Raw genomic sequence first — 27,361 nt, 5'->3', positions numbered from 1 at the left:
ACATCAATCCTCATATTGTTTAAAATGTTAATATTGTTGTGTAGTGTCCCAATTTTTGTATAAACTGTTTTTTTTTTTTTTTTATCCTTAAAGGTGTGTTTGATCTAAAGATAGAAGATGGCCACCAAACACGAAGACCGGAAACTGAGGAGAGCATTGACAAAGAAAAACACTCTTCTGATTATATGTAACAACTATTTCAATAAAATTGTAAAATTTAAATTTCTGTTTATTTCTCTTTTCTGAACCTCATCTGAAGTTTCTCATGTTGCGTCCATTTCTTGCAGTAATAAGAAAAGTACACCACAGAAGTTGGTGTCTGATTCTCACCATCCTAAAATAATGTTGCACTGTTCATTTCATTTCATAGTACCTGACGCTTTCCATTCATCCCAAACTGTATTTATTTCTTGTTATTTTATTTGTTTTTTGTGTATGTAGTGTTTGTGTGTATTTATTCAATGCTCTTATTTTTTTCTAAAATAATTATTTTTATCCATCTTATTTTATGTATACGTATTTGTAAATTCGTTCATATTGTGTGCACCTTTTTTGTGTTTCTATGCTGCTGTGATGACTAAATTTCCCCACTGTGGGATTAATAAAGTCTAAAGTCTAAAGTCTAGTGTGAGAAAACTTTACTGGTGTTGCTAAAAAGCACTGCAGTTCATTTCAGTTGTAATTTTAGACTGTGAGTAAATATGTGGATAACAGCATCAGTTTATATTTCCAGAATAAAATTACATTTCAATATTAAAATCCAATTGATGAGAATAAACCAAACGACATATGACACAAGATGTCTTGTGTAGATTAACTTGTGCAATTTTAGGCAACTTCAGGAACGGTTTTGGTAACAAGAAAACTCATTCAGAATATAAACACATAAATATAAAGTCTGTGGAGGAGGCACTGGTGCAAATTCAGTTCCAAATGTACACAAACAGTTGCACTGGTGTTTTATTTTGAAAGGGATTAAAGCAGGAATTTTATTGTGATAGGACCTCTGTCCTTGCATAACAACAGTTACCAAGGGGCGGGGCTTATCGGCACGTGTCTGTTGTTCCATAGCAACAGTCACCAAAATTCTATCGTTGCCTGGCAACAGTTCCAAAGGGGCGGAGCTTATCAGTAGCTTGTCCATTGTGACGTCACAGTGCAGAATTACTTAGATGCCACAATCTGCCTACTGATTTACACCAGACACATTCTTTTAGCTTGTTCTCCTGTTTCTGGACGCATTGAACTGATACAGCCTATGAGAAAACAAAACCAGCTGGTTTACAAAACAAACTCAACATGAAGAAGATTGATTTTCATAAAGAAGCAGCCACAATGCAGACAAAGGGAAACTTAAAATCAGGGGAGACACCAGAGGCTACAATGGATGCTGTTTGCCCAGTGATCGAGTCCTTTTTTAACAGGATGACATCTGATCAGTGGCGTCTGATGGAGAATGGTAGACCGGACTTCTCTACAGTAACGTTGTTGGCAGAGCTGCTTTTGGAATTAGTTGTAATTTTATCCAAACACCTTGTGACAGCTCTTAAAAGTGAAAATGTTTCTCAGACTGACCGCGAACACGCTTTATCTTCTCTGGGCAACACAGTTCCTCAGGCCTTCGCTGAGGCCCTGAACGTCTCAGAGAGGGTCAAGAGTGACAGCTCAAAACAGCTGACTGAGTTTATAGTGAAAGAGATTTCCGCGAGCGTCAATGATGCAAATGTTTCTGTCGAGGGGCGTACCACTCCCCCTATTAGACTTAAAAAGATGATTAAAAATGCCTGTGACATGGTGAGAAACTTAATGAGACGGAGAAAACATGTGGAGGAAGAGCAGCCAATCAGACCGGAAATTAAGGAGAGCATTTCCAAAGAATCTACGGACACCATGTCATCGGTACACAAATCCATCAAGACCACAGTTGATGAAATTACAGAACCGTTTTGGGATGACCTGTCAGACCCGATCTATGACGAGGTGAGCTCTTACATTTTTTCCACGAGCCGATCGTTTTCCAATGAGATTGTTCAGATTTGTGAATCAAGTCAGAATTTGGAGGACAAAAATACTGATGCTGGTACTTCATATGAAAAAGTGGGCAAAAAGATTAATGCGTTTTTTACAAAGCAGTTTGCGAAGGTTTCAATATTTCGGATCGTGGCAAAACTTAGAGCCAAATATCACAGTGACACCAAAGTTGAGAGGAAACAGTCAGTGAAGTCGCTCATAAAAAAAGTTGACTCTCTGCTTAAAACCAAAGGAACAAATGAACTTACAAAAATTTATAACGGCAAAGATTCAGATTTTACAAAACAATGTAGTGAGATCATTTATGACAACGTTTCACTCGGGCTGGTTCCTGAAGCAGGAGCAGCACCTGCAGATCAGATAGAAGAAAACATAAATGCTGACATCGAGGACAAAGTGAAAGTTTTAATGGGAATGTTGAGATGGTTTTTCAACACTCAAACCAAACACAGCTGCAGGGTGGTCGTGGTTTTAAGAGACGCTGAGTTCCAGACAAACCTACAGAAGAAAAACAAAAAAAACCGCCGTCCGCCAGACAAGAAAATGTCCAAGAAAGCTGCGCTGATAGAAGAGTCGATGTGTTACGCCAGAGTAACGGTCGATAAGCTGGTTTCCAGAGTCTACAGGAAAGCAAAGATGTCCACGTGTAATGGACAACCGAAACGCATTAGGGAGTGGCTGTTGTCAATAATATTAGCCGTCGAGAAAGAACGCTTTATTATTCCAACAAAAGTGTTCAAAAACTTAGACAAACGGATTTTCAAAGACCTGTGTAAGAATTGGGGCTGTGTAGAAAACCTTCTGGTTTCACTAGAATTGCAGGAACAGAGATTAGGAGACCAGATCGTTATCGGTTTTACAAACGTCTTAGCTCCGCCTCCAAAAAAGCTTAACGCCATGCAACGGTTCCTCCGCGCTTCGTTCAAACTCATCTCCAAGCCGTTCTGCCCGGGATTTGACGAAGACTCCGATTAGTTTATTTAAATTTAGTCATGTTTCAGTTTAGTTTAGGAATACAAACATTTACATTTAGATTTGTATTTGTTGTGAAAAAAAAATAGATATAGATAAAATATAGATGTTAGGGCCTCCTCAGTAGTCAGCAGCTCAGTCAGAAGATGATGATGGATCCTTCCCGGTCCTGAACCTTTGTGAGTTTGCGTGTGATCTACTCAGGTTGTCGAGGTTTACTCCGGGTGCTCCGGTTTTTCCTCTTTAAAAAACAAACAAACAACTTTTTTCTGATTATCTGTAACTTTTAATTTTAATTTCTGTTTATTTCTCTTATTGCTGAAGCCAATTCAGTTTCACTCAGATCAAACTTCTTGTGCAGAAAATACAAACAGGAGCCTGACCTCTTTGGAAAGCAGGGAAAAGGTTTGTACATTTAGTTGATTATTTCACCACTTCAAATAATAAGTATAAAATGTTAAAAAATAACTGAAAAGTATATTTTTTTTCAGGCAGAGGGAGAAGACATCAATCCTCAAGTTGTTTAAAATATTATTATTGTGTAGTGTCCCAATTTTTTATAAACTTGGTTTTATCGTTAAAGGTGTGTTTGATCTGAAGATAGAGGATGGCCACCAAACACGAAGACCGGAAACTGAGGAGAGCATTGACAAAGAAAAACACTGTTTTCTGATTATATGTAACAACTATTTCAATAAAATTGTAAAATTTAAATTTCTGTTTATTTCTCTTTTCTGAACACCTCATCTGAAGTTTCTCATGTTGCGTCCAACATCTCTTGCAGTAATAAGAAAAGTACACCACAGAAGTTGGTGTCTGATTCTCACCATCCTAAAATAATGTTGCACTGTTCATTTCATTTCATAGTACCTGACACTTTCCATTCATCCCAAACTGTATTTATTTCTTGTTATTTTTTATTTTTTAATGTATATAGTGTGTGTGTGTGTGTGTGTGTATTTATTCAATGCTCTTGTTTTTTTCTAAAATAATTATTTTTATCTATCTTATTTCATGTATACGTATTTGTAAATTCTTTCATATTGTGTGCACCTTTTTTGTGTTTCTATGCTGCTGTGACGACTAAATTTCCCCATATTTTTGTCAGGCAGAGGGTGAAGACATCAATCCTCATGTTGTTTAAAATGTTAATTTTATTGTTTACTGTCCCAATTTTTTTTATAAACTGTGTTTTTTTATTCTTACAGGTGTGTTTTGAAACATTAACATCAATAAAGCAAAACTGAATTCAATTGAGAGGGTATATGCCTCAGTTCTTCATGACATTTTCCAGTCGATGTTATCCGAGGGTGACATGGAGAGTTAATTTCAACCATAAAAATGCTCAATGGATTTTAAGAATCTGATATTCACTTCTCCAAAGGTGTTAAATTTATTTTTACAGTCGACCACCAATTTGGTTACATACCCTTACAGAAAAAAACACATGCATTTCTCATGTGATCACGTGACCCCATGACACATGTCCACGTGTGTTTTTGCTCGAGAAACATGTTGTCTTGGAATATTTTCATGATGTAATGTGTGGAGCTATATGTTTCCACATGTCCCCATTTTATCATGTGTTGCATCATGTGGTAAACGTGTGTCATACATTTGATCACGTGTGTCCCATGTGGCAAACATGGGAAACCTATCAGTTGTTAGCCGTGCAGACAACTGGAAAATAATTTAAATTTGTATATCTAAAGTTAAAAAAAACACTGAAAATGGGAACAAACTGGTTTTTTTTATTTATTTATTTTTTTTGACATGAAATACAAGGATTTTATTTTTCCTGTCTTCCATTGTCAAATTGAAGTGAAATGTTTTATCTTAATCAAGCAAAATGTGAAATTCTTGTCGACAGGGTCTGTGTAGTGGCCTAAATGTTAACGTATGAGATGGTTCATCATCCTTTATGGTGGCTCACCTGTCCCCGCTCCACCTGCGGTCCGTGCTCTCCACAGACCTGCAGCGCCCTCTGGCGGTGGACATTTGTGTTGCACCGGAGCTTTCCTGGAGGTAACACCCGTCCCCATAGAGACAGGCTCCGACAACAGGACTGCTCGGGCAGCTCCGTCAGAGGCGATGACAGCCTCACCGTGAAACAACTGACATTTGGACATCAATAATTTACTCCCAAAAACAGACTTCCGGATGGTTGCCAATCTAAGATTTTTTTCTTCGATTATTGGATTACCGACCGTCGGCCGGCAGACCGCAGCTTTATCCTGAGAGGCCGGAGATTTGTGTCGTTTGCCAGGGAGGAGTCTCCGTTATTTAACCGTGAGCGGAAGCCTGGGCCAGCATGTCGGCGTTTTAAACAATAATCCCGTCTTCAAAAAAAAAAGAAGTAGTAAAGCTGCGGAGAGGTCCCAAATGTGCTCCTAGAGGTGAGTCTCTTGTTATATATATATATATATTTTTTTGTCGTCTTCAATTTCGTGGGTGTGTGCGCAGTTTAGCCAGCTAACCTACGGTTGGTACGGTGAAACTTAGCGGTGCTCGGTTAACGGTCATCCGTCAATACCCCCCCCCCCCCCACCACCACCACCACCACCACCACCACCACCCCTACCCCTCTCTCCTCCGCCCCCGACGAGCTACGAAACGCAGCACGGAAGCTGTCAGATACGCTCACGTTTTGGTTAATAAAATTAAAGGGTAGCAAAACTACAGCGCTTTATTTTACGTCCAAAAGTGTTGCCTCACATGCACTTGAACGCAGCACCTGGTGATCAAGCTGAAACGACGTGTAAATAAATATGTGGTGTTTGGGTGGGATTTAAACGTGCGTGGATAAGGGGTCGTGCCCTTTTAATCCTGCTGACTGCGAGCAGAGACAACCTGCAGCACGAGCAGGTCACACAAGGTGAGTCTAACGTGTTTCTAATCGCGAGCCCAGGCCCCGGTTGTTGTTGTTGTTGTTGTTGTTGTTCATATCGATGATGTAATGCTGTTGATGTTTCTGTGTCTCTCCGTGCAGGATGGATGTGGAGGTGAGTGCTGGCAGGGACAGCACCTGGAGGAGAGGAGCAGCAGATGAGGACGATGGAGGAGGAGGAGGAGGAGGAGGAGGAAGCGGCATGGAGGCTCAGGTTGTACCGCTGGAGCTCTACGACTCTGCAAGGGCCAAAATAGACGCAAATCTCCGCTGGTTGTTTGCCAAAGCCTACGGTATAGGTAAGGCTTTCTCTGACTCTTCCAGGCACTCACGACACCTTGAAGGATGGCCGTTTTCTCATGGTGGTTACTGCACGATGTGCTTTTGTTTGCTTTATTAATTGATTGGAACAAGCGTCACCTGGGCATGACCTGAACTCTGATTAGGAGATGTAGACAATTAGTGTTGTGTGGCTATGTGGCCGACCAGGTGGTTCACTTGGAGAGACTGTCAATGTTTTTTCTGGTCATATATGAGCAGCTGTACATGTTACAGCTTATGTTTATTTGTGCAATTTTGTAGCTTGAATCCTGTTAATGAAGCCTACACAGTGACATAAGGTCCTCCATTGGCATACTGTCTTGCCAAGGACTAAATAACAACAGATTTATTTAGCAGCAATTTTTTTATATCACTTTTACAAAGCATGGCAAGTACATTGGAGCACATGTATTATTAAATATTATACTTAACAGTTGGGTGTCAATGAAAACTATGCAGATTATTAGATAGTTTACAGTGGAAAGAGGTATGACGTGATAAAGAGCCATGGTCATAATCAAACCTGGGTAAAACTTCTGCTGCTACTATCCTGACAAACGATTACTCGATTGATAAGTATTGCAACTTTTGGACAAATAATGATCATTTAAGTCGCCTTTCAACCAAAAATACCAAAACATTAACAAATACCAACTCCTCAAATGTAAAGGTTTGATTATTTTCTTTATAGAATGAGATATTAAACTGAATCAGACACAAAAAGGGTATTTGAAGACATCACCTTGGGCCTCAGGAAATTATTATGGGCATTTTCTTTTTACTATTTGTGATAATATTTTATATACTTAAGTACTGTTTACCTCAGCCACTCACATCTATGCATCCTGGATCTCTGGATCAATTTATTTAGCAGACAGCTTTCAGTCATCTACAGTCACACTCATTATATATATGCTATTTCCTCTGTGGAATTATGCATCTGTTCTCATAAAAGTTGGCATTTTACTTTTTAAAAATGTATATAGTGCTCTTTGTTTTAAGGCACAGTACTCCATTTGTGCCAACTAATGCTGCAGGAAACTCTGCTTTCAACATCAGATAATGTTAACAGATGTGTTAACTGCAACTATGCATAAAGAGATTTAGAAATATTGTGATCAATATTTTGTTTAAAAAAAGAGAAAATGTCATGTGCCGTAATTTGGTAGGAACAGGAAGTGTCTATAGACTTATTTATAGATTAATATGGTTGACAGATATACTTACAAATCCATTATCCTGTTTACAATTATAGATCTATCAGTTATCACAAACAGATTATTCAGTGTCATAATCTTTGTTTTGTGGTCCAAAAATGTAAACCAACTTTCTGAGGGAGAGATTTTGATACCATGACAACAGAGCAGTGCTTTATGTCTGTTAGTGAAGACGTAGGCTGACATCTCGTGATCAGTCTTTTATACACGGGTCACTAGCCTTGCCAACTCCAATGAGGGTCTATTAATACATGAAAGATCATCGCTCCACATATCCATGCCCGAAGTAAATATCTGGAAATTCCTCCTTGAAAGTGGGTTTTTGTGTCACTCACTGACTGCTCTCTAAGGAGTGTGAGCAGCCCTGCATGTCTCTCTGAGCTATATAGTTGTTTTTTTTTTTTTTTATCACTAAGGATATCACAGAGGCAGCCATTAAGTGAAGGAAAACTCACCGTCATCATATCCATTTTATGAGTCAGTCATATTGTAGTATAAGTGTTTCCTTCCCTGCAGCGCTGTCTCCTGTGTTGCAGCGGATGACTCCGTAAATTGACTCTGAGATTGGAAAACAAAATTGTAGAATTCAAGATTTATAATTCCATAAAAATGGAAATGAAGGATACTAAATTATGTTGCAAATATGTTAACACGTTTAGAGATGCATCTTATTTGTCAAAGTGAAGGTACAACCATAAACTTGAATAATTGAACATCTGTGTTGCTCCACATCAGCTTGACTGATGTCACATATACAAATGGAGCATTTTAATGCTTTATTATTATTGTTGGAAATACTGTGAGCTCGGTTTTGTTGGGTAAAGCTTTTACATGTCTGTTACCCAACACTGTGTTGTTCCAGGGCAGAGATCAGATGCTCATGATAAACCCCCAACCATGCCAATCACCCCAACAGGCTTCCTGCTGCCCCTAATCTGATTGGCTCCTCGTGACGTCAGTGTGCCAGGCACATTAAGGAGTATTTTAATCAAGAGACTGATTAGTAGGTCTAACTGCACAACTTTTCTTTCATAGAATAGACAGTAACAGGGTTTCAAGTTCTTACAGTACATGTTGTTTTTTACACTAGTTTGAAACCTAATAAACAAATCACATTATAATTGTAATTCTAGGCATCCTAGAAATTTTATTAACCTTCCACATCCATCCTCTGTGCTGAATAAAATAATCAGTTATGTAGTCCATGCCTTTTATTGCAGGCTAACATTCACCTTAATTTCCTTTGGTGGTCTTAAGAGTCATTGAAATGATCAAATTATCTGCAGATTTATTTCTCGATTGGAAAAATGAGTGTCAAATCTTCACAATTAAGAAGCTGAAACTATGAAATGTTTGGCATTTCTGCTTGAAAAATGACTTCAATGATACATTTATATTATTTATAGGGTATTTGTAGACAAACTTTCTGTTGATAATTTACCTGAAATTATATAGTTTTAGGGTCACAGTATCTCTTTTATTGTTAGTCTGTCAATTTAGTTTTCTGAAGAAACTTAATTAATTCACTGTGGATTATTATTATTATTATTATACTCCGTCTGTTCTTGGCAACATGTTGGTGAATTCTGCGGTTATCTGAGATTAATCTAGTTTGTAAAAGTAGTGATTCAAACAACTGGGATCTTACTTAATTTGTGCAAAATGCCAACACACACCAAAAGCACTAAATCCAGAACTGTATTGTATTAGTGGTTTTAAAACAATATCTTGTATTGAAATACTATTTACCAATTTTTGTTAGTTTTCTGTGATTAAAAACCGAGTTCATAGAGAAATCAGTGTTGAACTGAGAAGAACCAAAACACTCTTATTAAATTAGAGTGCAAAGTAACGAACACAGCAGTGCTGGGATGAATGTGTAGTCTGTGTGTGTACTGGAGGGAAAGTCAGCCACAGCCAGTCACATGTTTTAATTGGTTAATGGGATTGAAGCTGAAGCTCTGTTCAACACAGCCTGTTTGTTTGGACTCATGACATGTTTATTAATGGCCTTTGGAAAAACATTGAAACCTCTCCAGTATGTGACCAGAACAAAGTAGAACGACCACTGGATTTTTTTTTAATTGATTTTAATTCTAACAAGGAATATAATTTATTCTAATATTTTCAATAAGCAAATCGTAAAAACAGATAAACAAACTGTCAACGTGTTTAGTGCTCCAGGAGGTTACTTTTGGGCTTCTCATATAATTTCTGTATTTTCTGCATTAAATATTTCTTAGATTTCTGTTTGCAAAGATATGTTTTCACAAATGTTGATAGTGATATTTGAGACGATAATAATATGGTTGTTAAATGGAAATATTGGCCAATACTACGTTTTTACATAAAAATAAGGGAAATACAAGGATATAGAGCCCTTAAATTTCCCTTAAATTTGGTGTCAGAATTGTAATGAAGGTGTATTGAACAGAATAATTTAAAGTAATTTTAATGTTATTGTTATCATTGTTTCTGAAACCATCTCAAACATATTTTGGGCCTTTCTGAGTCTGACTTGTAGTCATCATGACATACTGATATATCTGCAATAAGTTAATATTTACTAATTTATCAGTTGGCTTTGTTATACAGTCGGATACGAATAATACAACAGATTTTCTCTAAATGCTGCTGCCTGATAGTGTGCACAGTATTTGTATCCCATCATGCAATAATGTGCCAGTGCCATAAAATCAAACAGGTACAATAACTGAAGAAATTTCCCCTCGGGGATTAATAAAGTGAAATAAATTTAAAAAAAAATTAAAATAAAAATTAAAAAACTAATTAATGAAACAATTGGTCCCTTTCATTGTTTTCTGTATCAGACTTTTAGGGGTGCCTATTAGGTGTGTAGCCTGAAGGTTTTGTTTTCCCAACATGCTCGTTTAGGGAGGGTTCTCCATTAAGTTTCCTTATTAGAGAGTTTGGTTGCATCCTTCCCCCTGCAGAGCTCAGAGTCTGGCAGTCCTGCCTCGACTGTCAGCCAAATCTCTGCTGGTCAATCTGACATTGTGCCTGGAAGAACAAGGACAAAGGCTTTCCTCACACCCCCTCCTCCTAATTTCCCGCACACATGCACACCAGGGTGGGCTTTACTGCTTGGATCAGGTGCATAATAAATATCTAAGCAGTATTGTTAACTAGGGTTAAAAGGAGACCCTGGCTCCCCCCGATTATTCCTACCACACACACACACACACACACACACACACACACACACACACACACACACACACACACACACACACACACACACACACACACACACACACACACACACACACACACACACACACACACACACACACACACACACACACGCCTCCTGATGTCCGGGTCCATAAAACGATCCAGTGAGCAGTAGATGGGACACCAACCCAGCCCCCACCTCCGACCACGCTGGCATTCCCCACCAACCACCATCTCCAAGGCAACCAGGGAGGACGACGTGGCATTCTGGGATGGCGGAGGCTGAGGGAGCGAGAGGGTGAAGAGTAGGGTGTTTGGTGGGAGCTGGAGGAAAACAAGACAGATGAAATCAGACCTGGATGCGGGCACAATGAGTATTCTTTTACATGATATAGGATTGTCATGCACATATGGCAGCGCTACCTCAGCCGAGAGGGAGGTAGATCCTGTATGCAGACTGTGCCAAGGAAGCAGTCTGTTGTGAGGGATGCAGCTGAGGTCTTCACAGTGTGCTCTAGTTCCAAGCTGAGCCTGCTGTGTGTGTGTTTTCCAGTTTTCAGTCAGTACGGCCGCTAATGTGAAGCAGAACGAGAGGGAAAAGAAGGCTTTCGTTAACTCTGCTTTAATGGTTTTTAAAACGGTTCAATATTGATGCTGGTAGAGATGTTTAGCCTCTTTCTTATTCTCTTAGTTTTTAATCTCCATTCTTATCGTTTCATGCATCATTATAGTTACTGAGATCTGCACTTGTGACTTTGAAATTTAAACAAAATGACCATTTCGATCTTCCATTGCATTTTAAAACTGTGCGTGTGCACAACTCCAATTTTATGCCCAGTCAAAGTTGAACGACAAAGCGACTCAGCACAACCTAATGGATGTTTATCCCGGCTGGCTGCCTGTGAGGCTGCTCTATTGTCAAAGGAATAATCCTGGGAGATAAACTTACCCACTTTCTGCTGACAGTTAGATGAGACGATCGATATTATTCTGTGACTATGAAGCAAGAGTCAGAGGCAGTTAGCTTAGCTTAGCATAAAGATTGGAAACGGGGGTGAACACAAAAAAATGTCACTATATGTGGTTTAATGTCCAGGAAATCTTCTTTGGTCCTTTCTGAAGCTTCATTAAACAAGATAAAACAGGTTAATCACTGAGGTCAAGCGGTGCTGGTTGACTGATTTCTTTTATACTTCGAGGCGTTTAGGGAACCTTGGTAAATTGTAGTGTCTACCAATAGTCAAACATCTGTGCTACTGTAGCTCCTGAATATAACCTGGGTTACACTCTCCCCCATTTAATCCCCATCAGTCTCTCCATGCACATCAGTCACACACAGCACAACCCACCATCACAAGTAAATTCTCAACCTGTTTACTGCAATAAACATGCATGTACAAAGATCTAATGATGCTTGTGATTGGCTGTCTTAACTTGATATGTTATAGAGGCATGCAGGAAAAAAAAAATAGGTGTACAAAAATTTATAAGAGGAGGTCAAAAGTGTGGCTTTATTTTATCAGTTTGATGCAACTAATGTTATGAAACTGCTATGAGTGTGTAAAAGGTATCAACACTGGTATCAAAAATGATTGGGCTCAGTGAGGGTTGCTGTTTGCTCCTGCTTCCAGTCCTTATGCGAAGGCTCCAGTTGGACAGACACGAGTGCTATCGATCCTCTCGATCCTGTAATAGTCATTACAACAAAATGAGCTTCCCATATATCTCTGCTATTTATCTGCAAAGGAAATTGTAATCAATCCTGACTATGTAATGGACAGAACTGCTAAAATAAGACCCGGGCTGCAAAATAGTCTCTCGTTATAGGTTCAATTCTGTAATATTAAGAGTTTAAGTTTAAAAAAAATAGCCAGTTTGTCATCATCCTATGCTGAACCATAGCAGTTGCTAACTCTTATCAGATGTTTGTCTTGTTGCCTCGCAGAAAGCGCTGGAAATCTTTTTTTGTGAGTGCTTCACACTTTACCTTTGGATTAACCTGCCCAAGTCATATAAAAATAGCTTCCCCTTGTGTCTGTCCATGAGCAGGAAAACCCCAGGCTGGCTGGGACAACACCATCAGCTTAACTATCACCACTAAGTCCTGGTGGCTCATTGGCTTAAAGCCTCCGGTCCACCTATCGGGTGGCTGCGTCGTTTCCTGGCATGCTTTTTAACTATTGACTTTGTCTCAGCGCTTTACTCTTGAACTGGTTTCTCCTTAGACAGTCTAATACCTTGAAAATCTGCATCCTGTCAGCTTCTTTGTTACATAATGCGGTGAGGCAGTGGGGGACACGTGGCTGAACATAAATAGTTTGAGCATGACTGTATGGTGTGATTTTTGGACTTGTACAACTTTGATGGGTAAAAAAAAAAAAAACCTCACATGCTCACATTGTATCTTTCATGAAGTAGACATTAAATGATTTAACAATACATGTTGTCATTGTTCCTCTTCCCAGATCACATTCCTACAGACCTACAGGACCCCTTCTATACTGACCAGTATGAGCAGGAGCACATCAAGCCGCCCATCATCCGCCTGCTGCTGTCCGGAGAGCTCTACTGCCGTGTGTGCGGGCTCATCCTTCACGCTGAGCAGGCCGCCTCGCTCCAAAGCCACCAGTCTGTCATCCAGGCCTTGTCCAGGAAAGGCATCTATGTCCTGGAGGCCGACAACACACCTGTGTCTGATCTGGATCTCGGCTCGTCTCCCATCAAAATGGTTGGTACTAGCTTATGCCAAGTTAACAACCAGTGATAGCAGAAAATTAACAAATTAGTTAGTGCATTGTAGAAGTCGACTGATTAACACATCACTGCCTGCTTCCTGTTTCCTCTTCTAGTTGTCAAACTATGAGGTTGTTTCTAGCATCTAAAAAGGCATTTACCGATTTTGAATGAACATGAGTTAAAAAGAGTGAAGTTGGACTTACATTCATCAGGTGACCTGACACACGGCTCCAAATGAACGTTCATGGTCCTCCTTGTCTGCTGGATTTGCAAATTGGCAACTGATTTCCAGCCTGGCTTTGACTAACTTTAGCTCACAGCTTCAGTCTTTGCTGTGATTGTAGTTTGAAGCTTTCCAAAAATATCATAAAATACGAGTTTAACAATTACTAGCTAATTCATTTGTCAGAAAACATCCAGGTTTCTGTAAATGAAGGTGTATTCTCTGCAGTGGTATAACCTGGTGAATGCGCCAAACCACACTCACCATCTGGCAACAAGCTAATATGGCTTTACTTCCCAGAGCCAAATGTGAGCCAGCTGTATTGCAATAAATAATGCACTCGTGTGGATTGGACTGTTTTTTGCAGGTTTTAGAATCTGTAACTAAAATATTCATGAGGCAAAATGAAGTAAAGGCGCAGCACTTTTCTTTTAATTCATTATGAACCCACTCTGAGAGGCAGAGGCCGCATCCCACAGGTTTGAAAACTCAACAGGACATGAGCTGGCTGAGAAGCAGCAATTGTCAGAAATATATAGGTGTCAGTATATGAATGTGGTCTTTGCTCTTGCTTACAAAAATTCAAGCTCACGTAGAGACTCTGAAGAGTTTCGAGACCATTGAAACACCCACTAATTTAATCTATCAGGAGTCTATCAAACCATCATCCACAAAGGGTTTAAGAAAGAGTTGTTCCTATTCCAGCGATTTCCATCATTTCTGTTTAAATGTAAATAAATATGTCAATCTGCCTGGCTTCCAGCAAAACAGGCAAATGTTAACACACACATTTTCATTTAGTTTGCTTCTATGTTATCAACAGACCTGTAACAGTAAGTTGATTTTCTAATTCTATAGGGATATTAATAAAAAGGTAGATTCTCAGTGATATGGAGCAGGAATGTGATACCAAATCTCTGTTCATGTTTCCATGGTTACATTCAAAGACAACTCAAAATGTCTGTTTTACCAGAGCTCCCACATCCACCTCATTGATGCCCTGATGATGGCCTACACGGTGGAGATGATCAGCATAGAGAAGGTGGTTTTCAGTGTCAAGCGCTTTTCAAACTTCAGTGCCTCCAAGGAGCTTCCTTTTGACCTGGTGGACGCGATGGTCTTCTGGATAAACAAGGTAACAGCTGCACACGCGGGTGTCAACATCAACGGCTGTGTGTGTTTTACTGTCCGCGCTGACCCGAAGCATCTTTGTCGCTTCAGGTGAACTTAAAGATGAGGGAGATCACAGAGAAAGAGTGTAAAATGAAGCAACATATGCTGGATTCACCCAGTCACCAGAAGGTAAAACACTGTGTGTCTCTTTGTTGTTGTTTTTTTGCCTCATCTCACTCTCCCTTTGTCTCCCACTTCACTCATTGTTTTAGAAAAAAAAAAAAAAAAGCTTTCTGTGTTTAATTGTGTCTTTCTTTAGTGATGTTGATGTCATCTTTGTCTGTTGTCCTTCTGGCTGTGATGTTACACAGATGCTCAATAGGTGCTTTCACTGAAGGGTTGGGCTGATGATGTGTAAACATTAGCTGTCAGGCTCGACCCAATCAGGTTGATGCAGGCTCATATTATTTAGTTATGACAGCGGGTTTGAGAGGGTCGGGCTCTACGCTACGCTGGATAAATGAACTGTGCAGGGGGCATGGGTCTTCCACAGCGGTGGGTCTGATGTGTGTCAGAAATTACAAATTAGGTAAACCAAACATCAAATTAAACAAAAAAAAAGACCCAGAGGAAGCTTTGGTGAAATAAGTGCTTTGTGTTTTTCAAAGTGATAATGTGAGTCCCCCATTTATAACTCCCATTTTTAATCTTTGTTATATATAATATGTTGTATCATGTTCTATATTTTGAAAGTTGTCTCAATAATTAGTTTTTTTTTTTTTTTAAAGTATAATGTTCAGTTCGTTAGCAATGGGCTACAACTTGGGAAACCCATTTTTAGGCTATATTTGTATGCATTTTGGCACCATTAAAAGTACGCTGAATTAGCTGTTAGCGTTTTTTTGTGCAATGTAGTCATAGACAGTTATCACTGGATTACTTAAAAAAAATGTTGTTTAGATGATGGCAAATTTTGAGGCTAAAATATTACAAATCACATTTAATCTAAAGGTCATATCTGTATTCAGATGTAACTGAGTCACGACAAGTGCGGATCATGTCTCTCTTTCTGCCTCCTAAGCAATTTGAAACCCTCCGTGTTTTGTGGAATCACCTTTTGAGTTGACACACTGTATTGTTAACAGACAAGTGTTAGCGCAGTGTGTTGTTGAGCGATTTCTTCAACCATGTTTCAAATGTTCGCGGGGTTGCTTTTTTTTTTTTTTTTTCTGTTCTTCTAAAACTAGTCTTTCTGGACTCTTTCACTGTCATCCTTTCCACTTCTCTTTAAGATCAGATCTATCTCCTTCTAACAGGAGATAATCTGATTCCTTGTCAAAGTATCTGACCCTTGACTTGTCTGCTGCTCTTCCTGTTTGTGTTTCCCCCTCCACCTTCCTTCCTTATGTGCCTCTTGGATACTAGTCTCCCTCCAAATGGTATTGGAAGCTTGTACCTGTAAGTGCAACTGCTTGTGATCTCCTGTGTGACTGTACTGTATGTGTGTCTGTTTGAGGTGTGTGTTGTTGTGTGTGTCAATGTCAGAAGGGACAGAACATTAGGGAAGGAGGGTAAAAAATAAGTTCTATTTCTATTGGGATTAAGATTAAGAAAAAAAAAGCCAGACATGAATTTAAAGCGTTTTTATCAACCAACAGTGACATCGCCAGTTGGTTTGTGAGATATTGGCCGATGCCATCTTGCTAGTTTGGAGCCAGAAGTGACCATTGGGCGAGTTTGGAGGGGCGACTCAATCTGATTGGAAACCCGGCCATACTACATCCCGCCCACCAATAGCCGTAGCCTGACTGCACCACAGGCCTGTCAATCAAACAATCAGACACGGCCCCATGAACACTGCTTTTTCTTATTTTAGAATTAATGACGGGATTATTTTCATATGGACCGCCAGAAAACTAATAAGATTAAGCGACTTAATCTAGCAAAACCGAAATAACTTGCAAAAAGAAGTTGAAGAGAAGTTGAATGGGAGTCTATGGAGCCGGACGCTTTTTAGAACCAACCTTCAGCGGCACTCTGTGATCGACCCGAAAGCTACGTCCACTTTTATATGCAGTCTCTGGTTTTCATAGAGAATATGTTGATGTATAAATGCAGTAATGTGTATAGTGAAGATGACAGTGCCCCTTAGTGTCCAAAAAGGAAACATCAAGCGCATAAGACTTCTTTTTTTTCTGTGCTCATTTGCTTTTACTTTAAAACCCTTTAGCAATTCCTTCAGTTTTCGGCTCGGATTTTGCATTCATCAACTGCCTCCCCTGAAGCATCCACATACTTCTCTATCTCTATATTTCCTCCTTTGTCATTATCCAGCAGAGCTGAAGTGAACTACCAGGCACTTCAAACACATAAACCAACACATGTGGAGCCCAGTGTCTTAATGGCTCCACTTGTCCACTCATGGCTTGTCTCAGTTCGTCATTAACTTCCTCCCAATCATTTCTTTCTTCCCTCACCAGCCTGATATATTGCATGCTCTGGTCCATTGCTTATTGGAGCCTGTGGAGTTCTCTCAAGTGGTAATGTACCCACTATTGACCCCTTTTCTTTATTTCATTCTGACCTTTTTTTTTTTTCTGTCATATTGACCAACTACTAAATCCATCTTATTCCTAGTTAAACTGTCATACCTGAACATCATGAACATCCTTAATGGTTTCCATGATGAATGTGTGTCTTCCTTATGAGGCATCAGACACATTAGTGTACCACATAAAAGATGAATTGTACAAGGCGCTCCGCTAAAAGACCCAAAGCTCCACCTGATCTGATCTTGTACCACATAAATAGAGGATATGCAGCACTACACACCATTTACAGACACCTGATTTACAGTATGTGTGTTAAAGAGAGGCAGAGAATAGTTTACAAAGTGAGAATTGTTGTCTGTGTGTGAGCATGTGACTGTGTTTGATGAGATAAATTTGTGGACTTTGTGGATAAACTTGGACCCTCTCTTTGCTGTGTAGGTGCGTTACCGCAGAGATCACCTGTCAGGTCGGACACTTCAGCACTTCCCCCTGCTGGACGACCTGCTGAAGGATGTGTGTGACGGCACAGCTCTGCTCACTGCGATCCACTTCTATTGCCCAGAACTCGTCAGACTGGAAGGTGCGGAAACACTGGGCTGAAAAACAATTATTGGCCTTCTTGCTAAGATTTAAATGACAAGATCCATACTGCTCTCCGGGAGACGTTTAATTTGCTCACTGATTAATAGCTTATGGCTCTTTTTTTTGTTTCCTCCCAGATCCAGCCAAAGCTAAATTTGCCTGCTTGACGTTTTTACACTAAGCTCAGCTATTAGCCTGCTAGCTCTAACCTCATATGTAGTGTACAGATAGGAGAGTGGTATCAAATTCCTTTACTAAACCAATCTCCCACAAGAAAAGAAGTTTGAAACAGGAACACAATGTGCAGTATTAGCCTGATAGCACTGACCTTTGCTCTTTTCTGTGCAGACATCTGTCTGAAAGAGGTTCCCTCCATAGCAGACAGTGTGTACAACATCCAGATACTGAAGGAGTTTTCTAACGAGTACCTGAACAAATGCTTCTACCTGAAGCCTGAGGACCTGCTGTACTCTCCTCCTGTACTAAAGGTGAGCCTAAAAAAATCCTCAAAGTCTGACTGCGTGGCAAAAGAACACCTTTGTAATCAAAATACTTTATAGTTACTTTAAAAGTTAATTGATGGTGATTTTATAGTAATCAGAAAATTGTGCTGTTATGTGCTTTGAATATTAGTCAAATTATTATTTTTTTGAACAAATGAAAAGTTTGTATTTTATGGTGGCTGATATTAAATAGATTTTACTGTAAATGTTCTGTTAAGCAGAACCTACATGTCTTGCTGTTGACCGTGACATCGGTAATTGTGTTTTGCAGAATAATGTAATGGTCTTCATTGCTGAGCTTTTCTGGTGGTTTGAGAGTGTGAAACCAGACTTTGTTCAGCCCAGGGACCTTCAGGAAATCAAAGATGGTATAACACACTCTCTACTTTAATGTATTTCTTTTTTAAATTTACTGTTAAACAATGATTTTGTTTAAACGCGGAAAAAATATGTAAATTTGATGGCTTTTTTAAACAACTGTTCAATGTGTTATGGGATATATTTTAATGTTTAGTATCTCCTTCTATTTTTATAGTGAGACTTTTGCTGCAGCCTAAAACTTCTCGATCCTACGTACCCATCTCCAACGTCACCAAACGAAGTTTTCTGTCTTCATCTAACTCTGCCGACATGTTGAGCACGCCCCCAAGTCCTGACCACAGGTATCCTGGAGTATTTGGTTTTCTTCAGTAACACCACACAGAGACAGATTCACACTTACAAATCACAGATTAACTTACTGCAGTTCTTTCATATTGGAGTCCTGAGAAAAGTCTTATTACACCACTTTGGTTTGTTCTTGTCAATAGCATTTGTCCATTTGCGTGTTTGTGTCCTTGTAATGTAAAACCTAAGATGGAACACTTCAGGGAATTATATGACACATTTTTAGTACCTATACACTAGTTAAAGTGGCAAAAAGTCACTGATATGAACAACCTATATGGACATTACAGTCCAATATTTATGTTGCCATTCAGCTGATACAAAAGAACCACATTTAATTGTAAAACGTTACCCTCTTTGTCTTTCTCTCACAGCACTAAAGCGAGCTCGTCCAGCCCATCTCACTCTTTACTGCCCCTGAGACAAAGACAACGGAAGGCGGTTGAGGAGAGCACTTCAGGTAAAAAAAAAAAAAAAAAAAAAAAAAAGACCTTGTATCCAGAGCAGTCAAGAATAAAGTTCACACAGAGAAAAGAGAGAGTACCTTTGTTTTATCTTTATTGAAATGCCCACTTTTAACAAAAACATTTGAAAGTTTAGCGTGGTGAACGTTTGAAGTTGTCCAGTTATCTTACGGATTTCTTTTTTTAAAGGTTAGGCTGTTGAAATCAAGCAATAGTTATGCTGCATGTTTTAGAAATGTCTTTTCTAATATGAATCATATTTTCTTTGTACAGAGATAAGAAATAGGTCCAACTCTCTGACCCGTGCAGATATGCAACATCAGGGCTCCATACTGGCCTGGCCGGAGAGGAGGTCGAGGTGAGCAGCGGGGTTACAACCCTCACAATTTCTGTACTGACAGTACAGAATTTGCTCCGCTTCATTTGGCAGCAGATATGGATATAACAGACAAATCTTTGTTCCATGATTCATGAGATCATCTAACTCATTTTCTCACCTCCCCCCATCCAGGCCTGTGTCCCAGCCGGTGCCCTATGCCCTGCATTTTGCCCCTGCAGACGACGCAGACAGTATCAGCCTCGCTCGCTCCATTAGCAAAGACAGCTTAGCCTCAAACATCATGAGCATTACACCCAAACACATGCTGGGGTCAGGTCTGCCTCAGCACAGACTCAGTGGGCAAAGCCTGCTTAGTCACATGCGTATAGAGGACGAAGAGGAAGAAATAGAGGAGGAAGAACTGGTCGCGGTTATCCACCCATCTGCATTTCCCCGACGTAGAATCGGAAGTGACATGGAGCAGGACGAGCTGGAAATACAGAGTGCCACCTCCACCTCGAGGGGTTCTAATGCTTCCTGCGCTCCCCGTCTTGACGTGGGTCCCTTCACTCTGGACCGCCAGGCGGACAGCTACTATCTGGAGCCTTTGATGCCCGCCGTCCCCAAGCCTGCCAAAGAGAAGAGCATCAGCCTGAACAAGCAGGAGGAGAGTGGTGAGAGTCGCTGTAGAGGAGCAGCAGCTGCTCGGAAAGCGAGTATGAATGTCCCGAGCACCTCACAGAGGAAGTCCCCAGAGGCTGAGTCAAACAAGAGTTCCTTTACACCAACACCTGTTGTTAAATCCCAGGTGTGCTCTCTCAGGCCGCCCACAGAGGGGTCAACAGGCATCTCTCAGTCTGAGAAGAAACAGCCTCAAGGCTTTTTCCTCCATTTGTCGGGAGAGCCGGACCACCACAGTTCTTTCTCCTCCGTGCTGGAGGAGGGAAATGACTCTGACTCCGACATTGCAGACCTTGAGGAGGACGATGAGGAGGACGAGCAGATGGAGCTGAGGAGAGGAAGGAGAAAGTTCTCAGAGGAGGGAGACATGACTGAATTCGGAGAGGGAGAAGGTGAGTCAGCCAAACTGAGAGAAGACTCGAAGGTGAGCGAGCGGGAGGATAAGGAAGACAGCAGCGGACGCTCGAGCCCTTGTCCCAGCACCGTGTCCTGGGCGAGCAGCTGCAGCGCTTCGGGCAGTGCCAGCATCAAGATGACCAGCTTTGCGGAGAGAAAGCTCCTTAAACTTGGTCTCCGTGATGGATACTCGAGCACCAGCAGCTCCCAAAAGACCACGCCGGATGGCTCCGAGCTCGCCCAATGCCCTCCCTGGCACCTGAGGAGTGACTCCAGCTCAGCCTGGCAAGGGAAGGAGCCAAGCACCACGTTGGGGAAGAATATGACGGTTAGTCCTTCAGTTGTGCCTTCGGAGCTGCTGCAACTTCACATGCAGCTAGAAGAGCAAAGACGTGCAATAGAGTATCAGAAGAAGAAGATGGAGACACTCTCAGCCAGGCAGAGGCTAAAGCTCGGGAAGGCGGCGTTCTTGAACATTGTTAAGAAGGGTGGAGTGAGGAGCGAGACACTTCCTTTACCCCTGAAACACTCCCAGGACTCCTCTGAACTAACAGCTGCTGATAGGAGTAGAGCGAAGACCCAGTTGTGCAGGGATGACTCCTGTCTTGATGCTCTGAAGGTGGAGGCAAAGGCAGGTCAGACACAGGGAGGACAGATGAGCAGAGACAACAGGTTGAACACCCTGTCTCAGGATAACGTGGCAGAGCCGGGTTTTAATGAGTGCTCCCGCTCCATCGATCTACTCAACGAAGCCATCAGTTCTATTCAGCAGCAGATGATGCATCTCTCCTCACAGCAAGACCTGCTGATGAAGCAGAGACCGGTCTCACCTACTCCAGACTCTGTCCAATTAGACCCGAGCACAACCCCCAACGCCATGCAAACGACGTCCTCTACCTCAGACTCCAGGTCTTTTGCAGTTCACTTTGTAGACATCAGCAACAGCAGCCCTGCCCCCGCTCGCCGTCCTCCCAAGCTCTTCAGCCAACGCAACAGAGCCTCGGAGCGGAAACAAAGTAAGGAAAGCAAGACGGCTTCGTTCCAGTCTGACCACGTCACGTGTCCTGCAGGAAGCACCGGTGGAGAGCAGGAGACAGCGAGTGTGGTTGAGAGCTCCAGGATTGAGAGAAGCATTCAGAGGAAAACCACCTTCAGAGTCCACGAAGCCACCGGAGACGGAAGTGGCTGCCTCTCAGACAAACCCAAGTCACAGGACCGATCAGTTATGTCTATTACATCCAGATCTCCGTCATACAATGGAGAAGAAGAGGAGAACAACGCTGCAGACTCAGGGAAAGAGATCCTCGTTGAGGACGAGAGCAGCAGGATCAAGGGTCAACTGATTGAGGTCGACTTGGCCGAGCTGAAGGATCCAGTGGAGGACGTTATAGAGGGCGAGCAGAAGAATGGGTTGGGCTTCTTCTTTAAGGTAAAAGTCAGATTTAACATTTTCATGATGCCCCTGTGTGTAAATCAAGACGCGGCATATCACAAGCATCATTTCTTATTTTCCAGGATGAAGAGAAGGCAGAGGACGAAATGGCGAAACGACGTGCCGCCTTCCTCCTCAAACAGCAGCGCAAAGCCGAAGAGGCGAGAGTACGCAAACAGCAGCAGGAAGCCGACAGTGAGCTCAAACGTGATGAGGCCCGGTACGTTTCCCAACTCACACACTACTACAGATGCCAACTTGTCAAAGGTGTGTGTGTGTGTGTGTGTGTGTGAGGATATATATTTGTCACAAGATTGAAGTCTTATCTCTCCCTCTTTTTGCTCAAGGCGTAAGGCAGAAGAGGAGCGTGTCCGCAAGGAGGAAGAGAAAGCACGCCGGGAGCTAATTAAACAGGAATACCTGCAGAGGAAGCAGCAAGCTTTGATGGAGGAGCAAGGCCTGGTCAAGCCCCTCCCACGGACTAAATCCCGCAGGCACAGGCCTAAATCACTGCACCGTGAGGAGTCCGGCGGCCTCTTAAAGGGATCCACCACATGTAAGAACATCTCTTGTACCTGAGCAGTGTGTATTTTTCTCTATTGCTCTACGTCATCTTCATTATTGTCTGCGTGCTTGTCTACATGGTGTTACGTGACCTGACGGGCTGTTGTGTGCGTTCGGTTCACTTGTGTGCTCGCTGCCGTCCTCTGAGTGTTGTGTATATGTGTCGCACAGGTAAATCTCTGAAGGTGTCCATGTTGATCAAAGCCCAGGGCTCAGCAGCAGGCTGCAGGGGAGGTGAACCTTCTAACCTGCTCTGCATGATGGGATGTCAAGCACACACAGCCGATGAAAATAGTGGATGCAACACATTTTCTGGAAGTCAGCCATGAATTACACACAAGGCAGCAACCAGTGTTTTAGAGCAGACATCATTTGGATCCATTTGTCTTTTTCTTGAGTTATGTGCAGCTTTCTTTATGTCATTTGAGTTACAGGGTTGTTTACTATTAGAATTTAGGGGAACTTAATATTATAAATCACAGTCAGTGCTTGTTGAATGGGGCAAACAGTAATTTTATTTAATTTAAAACAGTGATGGATACTAAATCCATGCATCCTTATGTCCATTTTCAGCTGGTCTGGGCGGCAGTCATCGAGGATCGACACTCTCTTTGGCGACCGAGGCAGACAGCGTCATCTCTGGAGGCACGGAGGCGCACAGGTGAGAATTCCTCTGTATAAATGCACAGATGAGAATCTGTTTCCTTCCTCTGTTTCCTTGTAGTTATTTGATTGACTTGTAAGTGTGTCTCCTAGGGCTGGATCTGTGTGCTCCGTGGAGTCGTTCCCCCTGCTGAGCAGGGCGTCCAGCAGGAACATGGAGAGGGACTGGGAGAACGGATCCATTGCATCTTCCATCACTTCAACTGAGTACAACGGTGAGTGAAAACGCAGAGAAAGACCAAACAATCATTTGGTTAAAAGGATAGGAAATGGATTGTGTCACAATTTTGGTAAATGCTTCAAAAGAGTTACAAAAGAATATTGATACCACTGTCATATTTGTTTTAACAGTCAATCATCTTAGCATTTAGCACGCTTGTTTAATTTGCAGATAAAACTAAATGTATTCAGAACAGTTGTGGGGTTATGTGCTTTAACTTGTTCATAGTCAGGCCATTTACTTCCTGGACGCTACCACAAGGTGGCCAAGCAGCAAGTGGAGACTCCAGAAAGTCAGTGTACTAGGCCCTGCTCTCAGCTGCTGTGTGACAAATACTGTACTTATGTACTAACACTCATTATTTGGAGTGCATAAGTGCGTTCTGTCAAGTACGGAAACTTGCAGTGCACTATATGTTCCCGAAAGTGTGAAATGCAGAAGAGTTTTCACCCTAAATGTTCGCTAACGTGGCTACATAGAGGAAGGGGCGGGACCACTGACGTAAAGAATTTCAAATTAAGGTGTCTGACGAAGCTGCAGCTGTTGGAGGACACCACACAAAAGTTTGTTTTTCACTAACTGCTGCTGGACAGAAGTCATCAGTCTGTTTATTGAATGTGTTAAACAGAGGGCTCGAAAACGTGTTCATTTCTGGGTAAAATGATTAAAGCTGTGTGATTCCTATTCTGTTCTAAGCTCTTCTTTTAAACCATCAAAGACTTGCATTTATGTCTTTTATTCATCCTTTTTCTTTTTTTTGTTTAAAGGTCCTAAACTCTTCAAGGAGCCGAGCTCTAAATCCAACAAGCCGATCATCATCAATGCCATCGCCCACTGCTGCCTGGCTGGGAAGGTGAATGAGGTCCAGAAGAATGTTATTCTTGAGGTCAGTGATGGTTACTCATTTTGAATGTGTAAAAGATGTAGAGTTGAGTTGTAGAGTTTACATTTTTTGTGTATGTATTACTCTCATACTTTGTATATAACGTTTTGCCACATTCATTTCTCTTCCGCAGGAGCTGGAAAAGTGCGAGTCCAATCACCTGATCATCCTCTTCCGTGACGGCGGCTGCCAGTTCCGCGGCATTTACTCGTACTCACCGGACACCGAGGAGATCGTCAAGTTCACGGGCACGGGACCGCGCGCAATCACCCGCAAGATGATCGACAAGCTCTACAAGTACAGCTCAGACCGCAAGCAGTTCAATGTCATCCCCGCTAAGAGTGTGTCGGTCAGCGTGGACGCCCTCACCATCCACAATCAACTCTGGCAGGTCAGGAGACCCGGGAGCGCCCGGCGGAAGTGACAGCGAGGGACAGTTGTTTCTGATCTATCTACTACTGTTGGGCAGGACCCAATAATCCTGGAGATGACCGACGCGTCATCAGAGAGGAGGCGGAGTTAGATGTTGTCTTAAATGAAGATGTCAGTCTGTGGCGGTGTGAGGATGTGAAACACCTGCCTACTCAACGTGCTGTGTGTTTTTATTTTCTTAGCTTTTTATTCTGCATGTAACACTTCAGTGTTTTGATTTGTAGGTACTGTACGTCCTACGTCGATTGGGCACTACTGATGATGGATTCTTATGTAGCAGAGAAGAGAAACTGGACCCTGAAGTCGAGTACTACTGAGTCTGCTTCCAGTAGGAGGCGTCCTACTGATTCTAAGTGCAACTACATACAGGCAGGGGTGAACTTGTCTTGTAAAGTTTGCTTCTTCAGCTCAGCAAAAAAAAAAAAAAAAAACTACCCGACTGCTGTGATTAATCCAGGCTGCACACACAGATCACTTCTACTGCTGGTTTTATGAAGAGGGAGCTGTGAGCAGACATTTTTACGTACGTATGGGGTGGATGTCAGTCCGTGGTAACGTCTAGTCTAGTTTTTCTATTTAGTGTGTTTGGGGAAGTGTGTGAGTCTTTGTGTTAGGGAAGGGGAACGTTGGCCCTGAATGTGTTCACTCTCTTGATTATGCTTTAAAACGTCTGTCATGCAACAGAACAACTGGTTTTGTTTTCATTTGTAAGCTGTGCTGCTGTGATGGTGGGAGACAAATAATGTTTTTACACTAAGGGAACTTGTACCAGTATTTAATCCCAACAGGATATCATACCATATCAGTAGTGCGTCCTATTATATTAACTTCACACGAGCCGTCCGGGATCTCTGACTGGGTCATAATGCTGAACCAAAACGACTGAGCTACGCCACTTAGCTGCTCATTAACTGCTCACTGGTTTCTGGTGAGATGCTCATTTTTATTGTAGCTTCTGGCGCTCAGCACTCGTAATTTCCCTGCAACAACTGATTGTCAGCGGCTGGTATGATGTTTGGGAAAAACCGCACAATACTTGATATTCGTTTGCTGCATTTTGTACATTTTTGAGTAGTATTTTTTGTACATTACGTACAAGTTTTATGTTTACTAAAAAAGCAGGCACTATTTTGAGGTTTATTCCTTTACAGGCGTTCAGAGATGTTACGAATTTTATTTCATTGTGTTATATTGTATGTTTATTTATTTTGAAGAGATATAATAAAATGCAACTACGTGCGTTTTCTTGCTAAAGTTGTAGTGGCTTGTGTGAATTTGTGGGTGTGTGCATCAGCTCATCACTTCCTTGTTTTGATCATCTGTCTTTCCCCTGGTCTTTTTCTTTTAATATGTCTCCTGCTGTTTTTTATTCCCATTCTGTCTCTAACGGATATGGTGTTGAGGCGGTTCACACATGAACTACTGAACACTTTATAGCCGGCAAAGGCAGCAGGAAGTTAAACGACAAAACGAGAAATTAAATAAATTAATAAATAGCTGGAACGCATAAAGTCAATTATCAGAGGAACAATAGATGAGCTAAAGGTTGTGTTCTGGTCTAGAAGTGGACCAAAAAAACACTCCCTAAATATCAGAATTACTCTGCAATCAAGTTACGGTAGGCTCATTTGGAGCCGAACTGCAGTTTCCCAAAGGACATTTGAAATTGAGAGCACCAGGAAAAACACATTTCATGGCCAAATGAGGCACCTTTGATCTGAAAGTGCTGCATGTGGCACTACAATTTACAGCAATATTTATTCCAAGAGGGGAGACACAGTCACGATTACAGAAATGCTGAAGTTTTTGAAAATCTTCAGACTGCACATGACCTCAGATTGGTTTTAAAGATTCACGTTTAACACCACTGTAACTGCTGAAAACGGGTTCTTCAAAGTCCTCAATACAGAGTCTGAAATACAAGTGAGAGTTCTATATTTTTATTTGAATAAACTTACAGATTATTAAATGAAACAGACCTCGCCCAAACAACCACAATTGTAAATAAATAAGCAAATTCTTTCACTAAGCAGTGCTGAAAATAAAATAACGTTCTCCGATTACTAATATAGTAGAAATCAAATAAATCCTTTATGGCACAATACTGAATATATGGCATGGCCTGTTTAAAGGGTTAAACTAAGCTTTTTGTAGAGCTAAAACCTCACTCAACCTAAGAAATGTACAGCAGCAAACATATAAATAACCATCATTGTTTGTACATAACGAATTAAGACCTCTACACCACTGAAAAACTACTTCTATGATTCAGCTACAAAAAAAAAGCTTCAAAAGCTTTAACCTACATA

General features: G+C 41.3%; 1 protein-coding gene and 1 long non-coding RNA gene across 7 annotated transcripts; both read left to right on the top strand.

Moving 5' to 3' along the window:
- The first annotated feature begins 3,339 nt into the window (after positions 1–3,339).
- Positions 3,340–3,717, top strand: LOC138631001 (uncharacterized). Its single transcript, XR_011311679.1, has 2 exons — positions 3,340–3,408; positions 3,587–3,717. It is a non-coding gene; the product is annotated as an uncharacterized lncRNA (long non-coding RNA).
- A 1,338-nt stretch (positions 3,718–5,055) lies between these two features.
- On the top strand, positions 5,056–26,306 carry camsap1a (calmodulin regulated spectrin-associated protein 1a). Of its 6 annotated transcripts, none has more exons than XM_069715720.1 (20): positions 5,056–5,399; positions 5,993–6,189; positions 13,089–13,351; positions 14,556–14,717; positions 14,804–14,884; positions 16,121–16,153; positions 17,686–17,827; positions 18,178–18,317; positions 18,604–18,700; positions 18,868–18,994; positions 19,373–19,458; positions 19,736–19,820; positions 19,974–22,287; positions 22,374–22,510; positions 22,638–22,846; positions 23,026–23,088; positions 23,428–23,515; positions 23,611–23,732; positions 24,505–24,623; positions 24,754–26,306. In XM_069715720.1, exons 2-20 carry the CDS (start codon positions 5,994–5,996, stop codon positions 25,042–25,044), a joined length of 4,755 nt encoding a protein of 1,584 aa, XP_069571821.1. In that variant the 5' UTR covers positions 5,056–5,399; position 5,993; the 3' UTR covers positions 25,045–26,306. The 6 variants fall into 6 exon arrangements, with proteins under 6 accessions (XP_069571821.1, XP_069571820.1, XP_069571822.1 ...); XM_069715719.1 differs by having other exon boundaries at positions 23,599–23,732; XM_069715721.1 differs by lacking the exon at positions 16,121–16,153 and having other exon boundaries at positions 23,599–23,732.
- Positions 26,307–27,361: the final 1,055 nt, after the last annotated feature.

Source organism: Brachyistius frenatus, unplaced genomic scaffold, assembly GCF_029030835.1.
Source record: "Brachyistius frenatus isolate BFR_SWC_R1_liver_20210118 unplaced genomic scaffold, ASM2903083v1 Contig_146, whole genome shotgun sequence".
Classification (NCBI taxonomy): domain Eukaryota; kingdom Metazoa; phylum Chordata; class Actinopteri; family Embiotocidae; genus Brachyistius; species Brachyistius frenatus.
Note: the sequence above shows the minus strand (reverse complement) of the source record. Positions and strands in the feature narration are given on the sequence as shown.

Coding starts and splice junctions, on each gene's coding strand:
- camsap1a (XM_069715719.1), top strand. CDS start 5,994: ATGGATGTGGAGGTGAGTGCTGGCAGGGACAGCACCTGGAGGAGAGGA. Junction 14,885..16,120: donor ATTCACCCAGTCACCAGAAG/GTAAAACACTGT, acceptor CTTGGATACTAG/TCTCCCTCCAAATGGTATTG. Junction 22,511..22,637: donor CTCAAACGTGATGAGGCCCG/GTACGTTTCCCA, acceptor TTTTTGCTCAAG/GCGTAAGGCAGAAGAGGAGC.